General features: G+C 38.6%; 1 protein-coding gene across 6 annotated transcripts in view; it reads right to left on the bottom strand.

The window, feature by feature from the left end:
• diaph2 (diaphanous-related formin 2) overlaps positions 1-15,227 on the bottom strand; it is a 363,565-nt gene that overhangs the window by 245,282 nt on the left and 103,056 nt on the right. For all 6 annotated transcript variants that reach the window (XM_088432132.1, XM_088432131.1, XM_088432136.1 and 3 more), the window contains 3 exons: positions 6,614-6,753; positions 488-562; positions 343-412 (listed from right to left, as the gene is read on the bottom strand). In XM_088432132.1, the coding sequence (XP_088288258.1) occupies positions 343-412; positions 488-562; positions 6,614-6,753 (285 nt within the window). The remainder of the gene's footprint in view (positions 1-342; positions 413-487; positions 563-6,613; positions 6,754-15,227) is intronic.

Genomic DNA, 15,227 nt, shown 5'->3' with positions numbered 1-15,227 from the left:
CACAGGTGGAGATTAGGAGCAGGACCGTCAATTGGTCACTGAGCCTTGAAATGTGGGCCACATATGAGAAATGACTAAGACCTTCCCAAAATGGATTATTAATTGATTTGAGCGCAGAGTGGATATGGTAAATGGTAAGATAAAAAATTACTTTTGCTGAGCTTATTATCACATACGGCATCATCTTGCAATGAAATCCAGACCAGAGAATATCTCTCTCGGTCCTTCCTTCCTTCCCTCTCACTCACTCACTCACTCACTCACTCACTCACTCACTCACTCACTCACTCACTCACTCACTCACTCACAAGTTTTGAATTTCTTCAGTTGAGCCACACAAACCTTGTTGTTCATAAAAGCCTTCAAGCATTGGATAAGTTTATGCTGATTCCGTTTATCAATGTTTTCTTGCCTGGAAAAAGAGGGAAAATATTTAAACAGGAGTCTTGTTTTCATCATACATTCCACATTTTAGGATTACACTCACTGTTTCTTATCCAGAAGCTTTTCCAGCGCGTCCAAAAGAAGTCCAAGACCTTCGTGACCGAAATTATTAACCCAACTGCGGAAGAAATAAAAGAACACCAAACACCCAGTCAGTATTATTGACACAGTCTTGGCGCTGAAAGCCATTTTAATTCATAGAGTGGATGAAACATAAAAATATCGGCCTAACCCTTGAGAGAAAGAGTCATTCAAACGACTGTCACGGTTTCGACACATTTGGATAAATGGACTCGTGTAGTGAGTTTTAATTCCCGAAACAACCCCAGCCGCGTAACCCAGCCGTGGCCTGGCCGACACCGAATACAGTTAGAATTTAAACTACACCCATTTAGGAGCAAATGAACACGCATCCATCTTCACTAGACTTCCCATCACCGAGCTGTTTGTATCTAACGTCTCGGCGAGCGCCGGCGTGTTGCCGTGCCCAAAATTGAGCAATGCGAGAAAGATAACACTGTAATCGATAACGGATCGCCAGAGATAATTGCCTATAAACCACAGCATATCGGGAGACGGCAAATGATCCAGTGCAGATGAGCCTGTTTGTCTGAGGAGGCGAGCGGGAGGAGGGATTATGGCGGTGGAGTTGCGGGGGGTCTGCTGTGTGGTCACAGCCAGATGATGCCATTAGCGTCGCTTGTTTCCAGGACCCCCGACTGTCAATAAACACAAAACGCACGTAGTAATTTCCTGACGTTAAGGCTGTGGGTCAATAATTTATCCCGCATTTTTGACAATCATTTGGAATAATAATGGTTTGAGCATTAAATCAATTTGTATTGCTTTTATTAGATTTTACCCGGATGAATTAATATAGTCTAATGTACAAGGCATGCGATTAACACCTTATAAATAAAAGTGTTTCTTGTCAAAGGTAAACGTGAATTATAACTCTGAAATGTGTTAATCTTTAATGGAAAAGTAAGAAAACAGGCGTACCCACCAGTCAAAATGTGCTAATGATTCTAATCACCTAAGCATAGCAACGTGAAGTCAGAATCTAAAAATATCAGTAAAGACATTCAGATTACGTAAGGTACACTGAAAATCAGCAATTTAAAAGTGTTTTAGAAATTATTTGCTTGAACCCTTTTCGCAAAAAATTGTTTCCGCATTAAGTCCTTATGACTTTTCAAACTAACTAACTTTTGCTAGCCATACATTACTGTTCACACATGAGAGAAGGACATAATGATCCTTTAATCTAGAGAACAAGAAGGCATCAGCTTTAAGCCATGTCAAGGACTACAGTTCTTTTCACTTTTGTTGAGTATGTGATTCAAACTGTGAACCCTGAACGGATATTAAAAAAAGGGGACTATGCCAAAGTGAAGTGAATACAGATGAATCAAATAGGAATTTCTAGCTGAGATCTACAGCTGCCTCATCAAAAGTCACACAGTTGAAGCTTTTCATGTGCGGGACAATATCGCACACATTGGTGCTTTGTCTGACTGATCTTCACTGTTAATTGAAATTTACCTAAATTAATCGCTTGGAGTCAAGGACAGGGAGCACAGGGGGAATAACAACCCTGCAAGTCATGAAATGTCTACCAAGTGAAATCTTGTATATTATTTATGTTGTAATTGTTAGTTTTATCATCATAAAATGGCATCAGATTCATACGTGTATATTGCAGTGGTTCTCAAAATGTGCATACAAACATGCAAAAAGCCATTCAAAATAATTATTGAACTAATTAAATTTAAAAACCCAGATTCTACCCCCCATATTTGAATGGTTCAACCCGACTTGTCACATACCACCTCTCATTACCTGTTAATGATTTATTTTTGTGATCAGATCTCTAATATGATCCCAAAGAGGACACTTTAAGCTGAATGTTTTTCTAAGGACAAATATGTATTTATAATTATTTCTTTTTGAGAACAGCTCTGAATATTTATGTTGAATATTTTTAGTGGAAAAATATTTACTAATAACTAAATAATTAAGTTATTTCTTTTTGATACAGATTTCTTCTACGATCCAAAAGAGGACACTTCATGCTGTTTTTTTTTTTTTTTTTGGTGGAGTGATACAAATGAAGTTTGAAAGGTTTTGAAGTTCAAGTTAAAGTCTAAATGAAAATGTTTTGCGCTGGTTCAAGGGTACTTGGTTGAAAACATAGGAGGTACATCACTGAAAAAAGGTTGAGAAGCACTGGTATACTGTATCAAATTTCCAAATCCACAAAAATCAAGACCCAAAACTGTTCCCACAGGAATTTTATGAAAATATAGCACCAGCAGTAATAAAGCATTATACTCACTAAATACTATTCTAAATATGCATTATAATATTGTTGCATATTTTTTGCAATATGACATCACAAAATCCATGTAAATAGTGTTTTCATGGCTGTTTCAAAATGTGTAAGGACCCTCTGCTGGTGAAGGTTTGAGGCTTCTGTCTGCTTATGTGTGTCAAAATCTCCTCAAATAAAAAAAAAGCGGCTGATTATTGTGTATTCCATTTAGCTCATGGGAAATTGTACAGTTACTTCATGATACAGCCTGCTTTATAGATATGACAATGTCACTTCCGGTTGCCCCAGCGGTGGACAGACTGCATACTCATTTGAAAGCTTTGTTAGGTCAGAAACACCCAAATGCATATTTAAATACATTTTTTTTTTCGTAATCAAATTATGGTTGATGGATTACAAAAGATAATAATGAAAAAATGAACAAAACTTTAGCAAACTGGCTTCTTACTACTTCACATTTGGTTATGGGGAAAAAAAACAGTGTCAATTTTGCAGTTAAGCAGCAAGTATCAAAAAATGACTAAATGAAAAAGGAGTGTAATAACAGGCATGATAATTGCCTGGGGAAAAAAAAGTGAAAAACATGGCAGCTGAAAAGAGTAGACTGAAAACAGTAGGCGGCCGACGCTTCGGGCGATTCCATCTGTGGGAGGCTGTTCGGATTGGGCATGCCACACACCTGTGCGGGACTGCCTGCGAGATAAAGCCCTCAGCACAAAGGCCCCGCAGCCACCTGCACTGCCAAACAGGTGTGCAGCCTCGCCAGTTAAACTATTAGACAAACACAAGCCTGAGGGAGCAAATTAGCAGGCTGCCCAAACACACAAGAACAAGAAGAAAAGTCATGCTAAGCAGTCGCATTAAAATACAATGCATTAATGACAAAGCTGTTGTTTATTGTATTTAAGTCCAGTTGTGCTTTGAGGCACTAAATGATGCAGAACTTTTACTGCTTTGAGTTTGGGCAAAATTTTGGTTAAAAATATGCAAAACTTTTGGCTGTTTGTATCAGCCTATTTGATGAAATCAGGATAGCGTGTGATTGAGCGAGTTTGAACTAATGCGATCTATAAGCACATTCACTTAATCATTGCGTGTGTCGTTTTCGTTTTGCATGAATGTACCTTTCGCACTAGCTAGCAGCTTGCTAGCAATTTTGTTTTAAAAGTGTCATAAAACTGCGGTTGAATGTCAAGGTATGCAGATTTTTTGTTGTTGTTTTTTGTACAGTAGTAATATTCAAATGACTTTTCACTTGCTAACTTCATGTTACAGAGCCATTTTAGATATCGTTTATCTCTAGTTTCCAGTTCATATCACTTTTATAGAGTAAAATAAATACTTTAATAACGTTCATGCATGTACTATTCTAACTAGAGCTGTCAAAGTGTTCATTTAGGAGATTAATTTATATTTTATAAACCATTAAAATAAATCAGCATAATCAGTTATTTACTTCTTGTGGCAGCTAACTCTGCTAACTTTGTAAAAAAAACTTAAAGGAGAGTGACCAGCAAAACGACAGACGAAAAAGGGTGTTAATGGAATATCGGTTCGAATAAAATAAAGACCTTTGATTGAACTATTTTTCTTTTGATGATTTTACAATAGGTTGAACAATTCACTTGACTAAATAAATGGTCCAAACTTGTAAAAATTTGTATAAAATAGGTAATTGTGAAACTTGTTGCCATTAATTCATTTGAAAAACGTACGTTTTTGTTTTTTGGTTGTTTTATTTTTTTTTGGCTATAAGAAAAGGATGACTGTGGTACACCGCCATCCAGGTCACTTTCGCTCTGTGATAACAAACCGTATAAGGTTACATTAACATACAGCAACCAGAAGAGTCGGAAACAAAAGTGTGCCATGATCCATGACAATCAAGACCATTCATATTTAATTAGGTGTTGCAATGCCCTGAGTCCTGAATATTACAAAACGCCATAGTGCTGCATATCATGGAAACATTCAGTATTTAAATTTAGAATTTAGAAGTTATACAAAATTAGAAAGGGGTTTTGTTAAGGAGTACAAGTAGCAAATGTGTCTCTCTGTTAAAGCTGTTAATTTATGAAATTATGATGAAATAGAATTGAAAGGTGTGAATCACTCACTGTGTTCAAAATGAGTTTGTGAGTCACACATATAAGATAATTATTAATTCATGTGTTAAGATGCACATGTTTTGTTTGGGAATACATTTTGATATACAGTATGTACAGTATGACTTTTTTCTATAAATGACTATCAAACAACCAATCAAACTTTGCATAGCTAGCTCCTGCATCATAATTAATTTTGGAGATCTGTACAAATGTGTTTTGATGGAATAGCAAATAGGACAATTCTAAAAGTATATATTCGGCATGTTGTACATGCATTATTTACTGTATTTACATAGATTAAACCCAGAGGTTGCATGAGACATCGAATCCCCAGTGGGGATAATCTAAACATGATTTTTTTGTTTGTTTGTTTTTCCTGATGCCCTCAAGGTCCCCGTGGATCTGCCTAACCACTGGAGGTGATTCCTTCTGAAAGTGTGATGATGCCCCTTACAAGCTAGCAGGTCAATGGAAAACACCCAGAGGAAAAGCCCGGCCTCACGTGATATATTCACTAAGCAGCAGCTGGCCTTTCTGACATACAGCATTTCCCCTATGAGCCATGGGGGGGGTTTACTTCACTGTCATCGTGACATTCCAAGAGGTTAATTAGGTTTTCACAATAAACTATATTAAAAGTGCATTCTGTTGAATACAAAATCCATTGAGGGAGGTTCCTTGTAAATGAGCCAATGAGGGTTCGGAGATAGTTTTATTTAAATGAAGTCAGGCTTCACATGTAAGAGGGCGTAGGCTATAATAACTACAACTCAAGTATCTCCCATCTCAATTTCTTGGTTGAGAAGGCAGGAATGCTAATGAATGTTCACCGTTAGTACCTACAAAGTGCTGAAAATGAGTGTAGAACACAATAACACATTTTAATTACATATGCCGACACGCACAGTTAATAAATGGTGTGGTTGTGTTATTAAAGCAAATGATTTTCAATGAGAGCATATCACTGCTGGGTCTTTCTACCTATTAATTTAACACAGCCGTAATGGTGACTGGTACAAACATTAAGATAATGTAATTGTTCCTTTGAGAACACTGGCCACAATCAGCCATTGACCATTTATTCCACGTGTCCATCCTTGAGTCACACGCTGTCTTCAGCACTTGGCCAGTAAATAGGTGTTTGTGCAGAGGTAAATCTGAAGAGTTCATTCATTGTGGAAAAAGAAAAAAACAGTTGGTGAGTCTGTTAATGATCCTCAAAGTCTGACAAAAACAAAAGTCCTTTTTATACCTGTTAAAATATATTAATGAGAAACAGAGATGGTACATTTTCAGAAATGACAAATACGCTCATGATTGTGATAAACCTAATGACCTGCTTCACAGCAGTTATATGAGGGTGTGAATTATTCTTGAACAAACGAGAGCTTTATGGGTAAACGCTCAAATACCGAATAGCTATTTTGAGAACAACACACTGCGCATATGCGCACGCCATAATGCTTTCGGAGAAAACCTGAAGCAGCACTGAAAAAAAAGTCTATGTTTACAGGCCAAATGTTTTAAACTCACTATTTCATCACAGATATGCTACACAAATGTATGAAAAAATGAATGAAAAAATGTGTCAACAATATTGGTGAATTGTGGACTGAAGAAGTGACACAGTGTGATTAGCAGGTATTTTCTTATTAATAGATTTAATATGATAATTAATTATTTGGTTTTCACAAAATAACTTAGATACAGAAGTAATAGGACAAACCTGACAGGGTTACTGGTAAGGGACACTCGAAGCGACTCCAGGCAATTGAGCAGCTTTTCTTCTGTGATACCAGAACGAAGCTCATGAACATATTCCTGGGATGAGAGTGTGCTTTCATGCTTGCTGTTCCTCAGTCCTCCCTGGAAACAAAACACATAGATCCACATGATTATGCTATAAAACATAAACAAGCTAAGATGATTGTTTGTGTGTACGTGTGTGTGTGTGTAGACTGTCCACCAACCAAAAAAATCTGTGTGTGTGTGTGTGTATGTATTTGTACATACACATACATATATACACATACATACATATATATATATATATATATATATATATATATATATATATATATATATATATATATATATATATATATATATATATATATATATGCTACAACAATCTGTACAGAATTAACCTCCAAACCCATTTTCCTACGTATGTTCAAGTCTCATTTAAAAGCCAGTCAAAGTACCACTCAGAAACTGCGGGTTTTCCAACAAAGTGCACTGTCAAAATGGAACTTTTGCAAGAAGTGGGATAAGTAACTTAGTAACTTATTTGGGTGAAAACCCATGCTGTTCTCCTGCAAAACATTAAAAGAAAAAACATCCCTCTGAAAATCAAGCCAAAACCAGAGGCAAGCTAAGAATGTGGAAAATACAATACAATACAAATGATACTTGGGTGTGTCAATTCCTGGAAGCTGTTCATACTTGTGATCAGAATCCATAACATACGACAATAAAAGACAACTCCATCATCAACCTATGACAGTAAACTAACCCTGCGACAGCAAAAGGAAAAAAAAAAAAAAAGAGCTGCTCTCTGAGAGAAATAGGTCTTCCTGGCTAGTTGTCACCCAGGGAGAGAAGGAAAAAGTAGGTGCAGTCATTACGGGGTCCGAATCAATAAAAAGCAAACTAAACGTGCAGCACAGTGACGCTCTGCAGGAAGGGTCAAAGCATACAGTTCTACCTTGGGACGCTCTGCCCCTTTTATTATGTGCAACAAACTCAAATAGATTAAGTTGGACTGAAAAGCTTGTTGTAGGCAGAATATAAAAAATGAATTTAACCTTTATCCAGCATTATGTTAAAAAAGCGACAGAAGTTATATTACTTGACACTGAAAGAAACCTTGGGCAAACTGAAAAGGGATAGGCAAAATAATTATTCTGTTATTCCCACACATAGCCGTTATGGACATTCATTTAATTGCGTGACGACGGATGGCCTTCACATATATGTTATTCTTCTTACAATGCAATGGCACAGTAATCCGAAACATTACAAAAAAGGAATCAAAATTTTATAAAGCAAATAAGTCAAATGGTCTGCAATGGCCGAGTCAGTCACCTCACCTGAATGAAATTTTACATGCAGTTTACATCGTGGAGACAAAAGCTTAAGAAGCAGACAAAGTGCAGTTACCCGGTGATGTTCATCCATTAGAGAAGTGCTTCTCAATAATATTTTGCAAAGCCCTAGGAAAGGGAAAACTTTTCGCCCCCCCCCTCCCACTCGACGCGTCCGTATCCTTTCTAATTCTAGCAAAAGAAAAAAAGCAATAGAAATCACCTTTCAACAACTCAAATGTGAATTATTTTTTACAGCATTCATACAAGACATAGCTTAGTCTAAAACACAAAAAAACCCAGTACATCAAAATGCCTGAAATTTAAAAAAAAGGATTAAAATTCTTGACATTTTGAAAATTCAAAAATAGATTACTTGCCTCGACAAAAGGTTTTTAAGTACAGGAAAAAGGCATGTTTATTTACGCCCTCATGCCATCTTCGGGGCCAATAGGCCCTGAATTGGTTGCCAGCCAACCACAGAGCAAACAGACAACCAACCATTCGCACTCCCAAACAACATAAGCCTCATTTGCCCCGATAATATCTTTGCACCACTTTGTATTTTCTCAGTTGTCTTTATGACGTGGGTGAACACAATGTGGATGTGAAGGCGTTTCCAAACTTTTGACCGGTACCGTACATAGAGAGATATGCCTAGCTCCACAGCAACATGTACGAAAACAGAAAAGTTAACATTTTCCATCACTTTTTTTTACCGCCTATCTTTTCATCTAAGAGGCTTCACCACAGGCCGCGTCTGACCTCTGGAAACAAAACACTGACCGTAAACCACCCTTTCACAACCCTGTCCCACATAAGAAGAGTCCTGGGACCATATCAGCGTTACACTGCCACTCGGGCGGCAGAAATACAATCCGAGCAAGAAGGACGCCGGCTACTGGGAAATAGAGTTGTGCCCCGAAGGCGCAGGAAAAACGGTCAGCCGAAGCTTTAAACAAAAGAGACCCCCGAGAGAAAGGTAAAGAGAGAACAGTCAGGAGATTCAAAGAAAGCGTATGCGGGCCGGGCAGATATACGGAGCATGATGAGAGTGTAACTGCCTTTTTGACCACAGCCCGGAGCCTCATCTCCTGTCGCTTATTGAATCCCCTATTTGTCGATAACAGTATTTCCTGCCAAAGAAAATAGTGTGGGGAGCAATTACTTTAGGGAGCCTGTCAATTTCATTTTGGTGGGTTAGGGCAGGATGGAGGCTCCTTCTATCCTCCTCCATCACGGTCCCCCTCCTTCTGTATGGCGCAGGGCGTGACAGATCTCTGGAGGGCAGGGCGGCTAGACAATGCCAAGGCGACTGCGCCTCAACATGTCATCTTCACCTGTAATGAGCCCATAACAAGCTGGCAGCGCGTTCGGTGCCCAGTGCTCGGCACACTCGGGCGGGCTGATGGATGCATTATTCAGCTTCTCTGTCACCTTACCGGAAAAAACAGATGGCGACATCGTGTCTGGCCTGGAAGCCGCTGCAGCCGGCCTCCGTCTTGTCTGTTCTTACCATTTCAAATCACTGTTCGATATAGCTTTGTGTGCCGCTTTCTTACAACAAGATTCAGGCATGATGCGTTTACATCATTTCAACCGGTGAATGAGAACTTTTTTTTTTTAAGGCGTACCATACATATCTCAACCACACCACGTCCCTACCTCATCAATAACCATCGCGGGGACAATATTAGCTGGGCTGTGTGATGATTGACAACAGTGACTTCATATGTGACCAGCTACAAAAATGTGAGCAAATTTACTCAACCATTTAGTCGGGAATCAAACTGATAGTTTTGGCCGATATTCAATTCAAGGAATCGAGGAATATTTATTAAATACCCCACCGCTTCATTTAAATTGCTTGGGATTTCTCAACTAAAGCAAAAATCTAAATTAAAACATATTCTTTGACAGAGCTTTGACAGGGCATGCTGTTGTGCACCTTACACAGAAAAGATGCCTCTGTATGACTTAAAATTGGATTGCTTGATTGATTGATTCTTTTTTGAGTGTCTAATAAAAGGTGAGAACCTCGTCCGATTTGTTAGGATTTTCAAACATAGATGATGCATGAAATGGAACAAGGAGATTTTTTGATTGTTTCACTGTATTTATTACAGTAATCTAGAAAATACTCCAACAGGGATATACTGTATTAAATGCTCAATTCATTTGTCTATTTGTCGGTTCATTAATTTCTTGAGACATTTGCTTTTTCTGATCATTATATTGCCTCAGTGCTCTTATTATGATAATTACATCTTGTACATAATAATTCTAATTCAAAAGAGTGTCCCTGTGGTCTGAAAATGAAACACTGATACGATCTGAGCAATTAGTGCATACCAAGATATTAGACAATAAGAGGGTTGTGTTACATTTCCTTCTCACAAAGGGTCAGTAGATGAGCAGAGAATAAAGATGACATGAAAAAAAAAATCATTTTACTTGCAGAGCAGGTTTTCCATCTTGGGGTTCATTTTGATTCTTTCAAAATATCCATCCTATGTTACTGTTATTTTCTCTTTAATATTACAGTGATCCCTCGTTTTTCGCAGTTAATGGGGACCGAACCCCCCACAATAAGTGAAAAACCGCTAAGTAGCGTCACCTTTCCCAAACTACCCTCCCAATGGAATTTTCATGTGTGTATGTGGGTACATGATTTTTTTTTTTTATGTGAAAATTATTTATACAATACATATTTAAGACAAAGACATTTGTGTCTCCGTCACAGCGTGTGTGACTTTGAGGATGCACAGTTCTCGGCATCCCTACAAGACAAGTGATAGGCTCCGGGTTCGACCATGAGAGTTGTGGCGGGAGTAGAGTACAACTCCTGCCCTGCCCTCCTGTTATCAACCAATGAGGGCAGGGGTTGTAATCTACTCCTGTCCCAACTCCTACGGTCCCGTCGGGAGCCAATCAAATGTCCTGTAGGTGCGCACGAGAGCTGTGTTTCCTCAAAGTCACACAAACTTAGAGGGAGACACAAACGGAGCAATTGGAGTGTTGTAAATCTCTTGCCTTGATTGTTTTTTGTAATAAATTGGAATTAGACTTCCAGTCGCCGCTGATATAACCGCGGCTCTCCGTGAAACTACAAAGGATGGGAAGGGATAACAGTTCAGTTACTGTATAAGCTCTAATAATTGAATATTTAAGTAAATAAGTGCACTGAGTAGTTTGATGTCCAGTGAATGCCTGTGGCAAGTGCACTGATAGTTAACTCGTCTGTCTGCCGTGCAGGAAACCTTCAGAGCAGGTCTCTCCGCAATATAGTTTGTTTTTTTTTCCTTTAAAAAAGAATCCACGATGCACTGAGGGCGCGATAGGCAAGGCGCGACGTAGCGAGGGATCACTGTAATCATCTTTCACACATGATCTGACACACAGACAACAGATGCAGAACAATCCATTCTTGAAACGCAAGTTGGACAGGACCCTGACACTTTGCGGAAACAACGAATAATATTTAAGGTCGCGAGATATTAAATGAGTGATTTTTTTTTTTAGCACGTTAAACACAACCAAAGGTTGGCTGAGCATCTGCGGCAGCGGTCGTAAAAGGTCAACGGAAACACGGATCAGTTAAGATGGCGGCCGGCTGGACAATGACTTTTCCTGAGCTTCCCTACTTTAAAGGACAGAGACCTGCCACCAGAAGATAAGGCATTTCATCTCGCCACCAGAGCACATGGCTCCCAGCTCAGTCGGGGAGCGTGGGGGGGATTTCCCAGCAGACCATGCCACCAAGCTGTTCTTTCTCCAATCATCACATTTTTTTTCCAACACTGTCATATCTTCCTGACAGTTTCTCACTCTGTCTACATTGAGGTGTTTTTGAACCCTGGGTGACAGTGGTCTATCTGAAACGTACCAGAAGCTTTTTCTTTTCTGTTTATTTCCCCATCGCCATTTTACTGATGGAAAAATAGAAAAAATTAAAAAGTGGTATGTCGCTGCTGATAATGCCGATGCAACTCGGCCACCAACATTTTCTAAATAATGGAGCTGGTAGCGTTACTCAAACGGTCATTGACCTGAGAAGGCAGACAAACACAAACATATGATATGTCTGTTTGACTTTATTATCAGCATAATGTGTGTATTGCGTGATCTTAGAGGTGTAGACAAGCACACAACTAAATAAATATATGTCCTTCCCTATTTATTTAAATAATAAAGTGTTGACGACCTCATATTGGTGATTCCCAGATGAGTTGCTGCATGTCTCCATATTTATTTTTCACTCATCATTTCCACAATCTCATCTCGATTCTAAATCTTTGAAGTTGATTTTTTTTTTTTTTTTTTTCACGTGATGTGAGAAATGTTTGCTCTGTGGTTTTGGTTTCAAATCTGCTCGTCACGACTACTTCCAAGCAATTCCATTTAACTGCAGCCTTTCAGTCTCTATAATCGCATCCTGACAGCCAAACAAAAGAAAATTTATCTTTGTAACAGCCTGCATTATGAAAAGAAAAGAAAATCTTAAAAGAAATCTGTATTTCTGATGAATATTGTGCTTCAGATGCATTTCCAAGGTGTCGATTTGTCAACGCAGTGGACATTGACTTCATAATGAAGTTTAATGACTATTATTAGTATTAGAAACGGGAAGTAAAGGGCAGCAGCATGACGTGAGAAGATATGAAGTCAGTTCTTTTGCCATCCATCCATCATCCATCCACCCACCCAATCACCCATCTCCTATAAAGCTTGTACTAAACTGGTTTGAAGCGGCCATAAGAGTTATTTTGGCCATATTTTGTGCTTCCATCAAAATTAGAGTTATCCTTGATTACTACCAAATTTGAATCGAATTAAATCATATTAACATGACAGATGGGCAATGCTGAATTGCAAATAATTTGATTTTGATGACATAGCAAAAACCATGTTTCTAAAACGAAAAAAAAAGTAAAATTCACCAAGGTTAGATCTTAAATGAGTGAAATAATCGTCTCCTGCGCATTAACTTTTGCAACTGTATGAAATGAAGTGACCGTTCATATTTCCTGTTCCTTTTACTTGAGCATTTCTTCTCTTAAAGTCTTAATTAGGTCAAAGTTAACCGGTTTACATTACATTCACCTTGACCCCTTTTTCCACTGCATTTCCTCCCAAACGTGCATGCCCTCTAATTTCCACTTTCACACTTTAATTTCACCCTGACCCACACAAGACAGTTCAAGCTTTTGGCAAAAACACAGACAACAAAAAAAAAGCACAACAAACGTGTCCGGCCCTACTGGCTGTGACCCAGATGTGGCCAAGGAGAGGGCACACCAATAGACCCTGTCAGCAAGCTTCTCTGGCTTTAATCCCACTAGCGGTTGACCTTCAGTGCAGCACCAGCATTACTGTTTGAAAAAAGCATTTCAAACATGCCCGACCACAGAGGAATTTTTTGTCATGTGTTTTATTGTACAGTATAGAAAATCTACTAAATCTCTTACAGTATCAGTTGCTATGCAATTGCTATGGTCATGCATTTGACAACTTTGTCAGAATTGGAATATTTGTCATTTTTTGTCATTTTTGTGCATTCATCAAAGGTTACATAGGGTCATGCACTTACTGTCGTGACTGCTTTGTTTCGTTCTATCATTTAAGAATAGTGTCTGACAGCTTTTAAGCTTCAAATTCTTAGTCAGTCTGAATGTAAAGCTTTCAAGCCATCATGGTTAGACTTTCTACCTAGTAGCTTTCCGTTCCAAGTTTCCTTGATAGTTTCCCAAGTCTAGTTTCTGAGTCTGATGTCCAATGCTTGCTTTGGTTAAAAGTTTTGTGAACAAATAGTTTCAGTTTTTTTCACTTCCACGTCTTGCCTGCCTCTGGCCCAAATGTTCCTCCTCACGTGACAAAATCCAATAAACCATAATATGCTGAGCACATTGCATAAAGTTAGCGACGCACGTATTTCAAGTGAGCTTTTGTTGCACAAATGCATTTACATCCTAATCTCTACATATGATTTGATTTCATATGCAAAAGCGTGCTATAAGGACGTGACACGGTGTGAAAGCACATCAAAAAAATGATTGCATTTTGTATAAATTGTGGCGATAGCGCAATGTGACAGCTGCACAGAGCTGGTGCCCGGGAATGTTGACTGAAGGGAATTAATGAGCAAAGAGACAACTGTTGCACTGTGGGTAGAGCCGGTGTCAGGTTTTGACAGAAATAATATAAGATTAGATTTATCTCGTTCTGCCGCATTGTTTTCCATCGTGATTGAGTCACAGAATTCAATGAAAAACCAGTAGAGCACTTGTAATATTTGTAGCGAGAATCTCATAAGTTACCGCAAGTAAAGTCTGACAAATGTGGTACATTATAAACAATGACCGCCAATGCCTAATTTTTTGGCATGAATGTCTGACATGAGACAATCCTATAGCTCTGGAATGGCACACTGTCAGCTTTTTGTGGCCGTACCTATGGGGAACGGTTGTGTGGGGAATACTTCTAAGCACTTCTGCAGTACTTACAATCTGTGCTGAATTTCAATGCCGCCCCTATAAAAGATAGAAGCGTCTCACTGTCAGGTAGGGAAAAGCGGGGAAGCGGGTGGAGTGGGGGTGTAGCGTAAATAAAAATTGAGTGAACACTTCCTGCGGAGAGATGTGTTTATTTGTAGCAGTGTGACAAAATGAAATACTTGGACCGGCTGACTCTAGAGATGAGGGAAGAGAAATATTTTAATATGAAAACAACACAACAATATGACACACAGTGGAGCCTCCCAAGTCAAACACTATTTGTTACATGAAGCTGTTTTTTTTCACTTTGGAAATAATGTCAGACAATGTTATTGACTCACCAAAAGAGTTGTTGACTTTGAATGAAAATGTTGATAAATATACAAAAAAACAATTTACAGAAATTAGAAACAAATTGACTTCTCTAGACTCAAAGTCATGTTTTAAGATTTTGATTCCAAAATTGCTTTTGGTAAAGCACTAAATAATTTCCTTTGTGATCTTGACAGTTGCTCAAAAATTTAACAATGTAATCTTCAATTGTTTTGTGAATTTGAGAGTAAATGAGAGAGCTACCTCAGCTCTCCTCTTGAAAGTCTTCCAGTGTCACGGCACCAGGGGTAGGAATAACTGAACTGTTAAGCAGGTTAAGTCACTCAGGATCTCATTTAGGTTTTTGCTTTGGTCTCGGTTGCATTGATTGCATCGTGAAGGCTTAATGAACTTTCGCCTCCAGCTCTGGGAACCTGGATATGAAAGC

Source organism: Hippichthys cyanospilos, chromosome 13 (assembly GCF_059441005.1).
Source record: "Hippichthys cyanospilos isolate Australia breed blue-spotted pipefish chromosome 13, RoL_Hcya_1.0, whole genome shotgun sequence".
NCBI classification, from domain to species: Eukaryota; Metazoa; Chordata; class Actinopteri; order Syngnathiformes; family Syngnathidae; genus Hippichthys; species Hippichthys cyanospilos.
The sequence above is the reverse complement of the archived record's forward strand: the minus strand, read 5'-3'. Positions and strand labels throughout refer to the sequence as shown.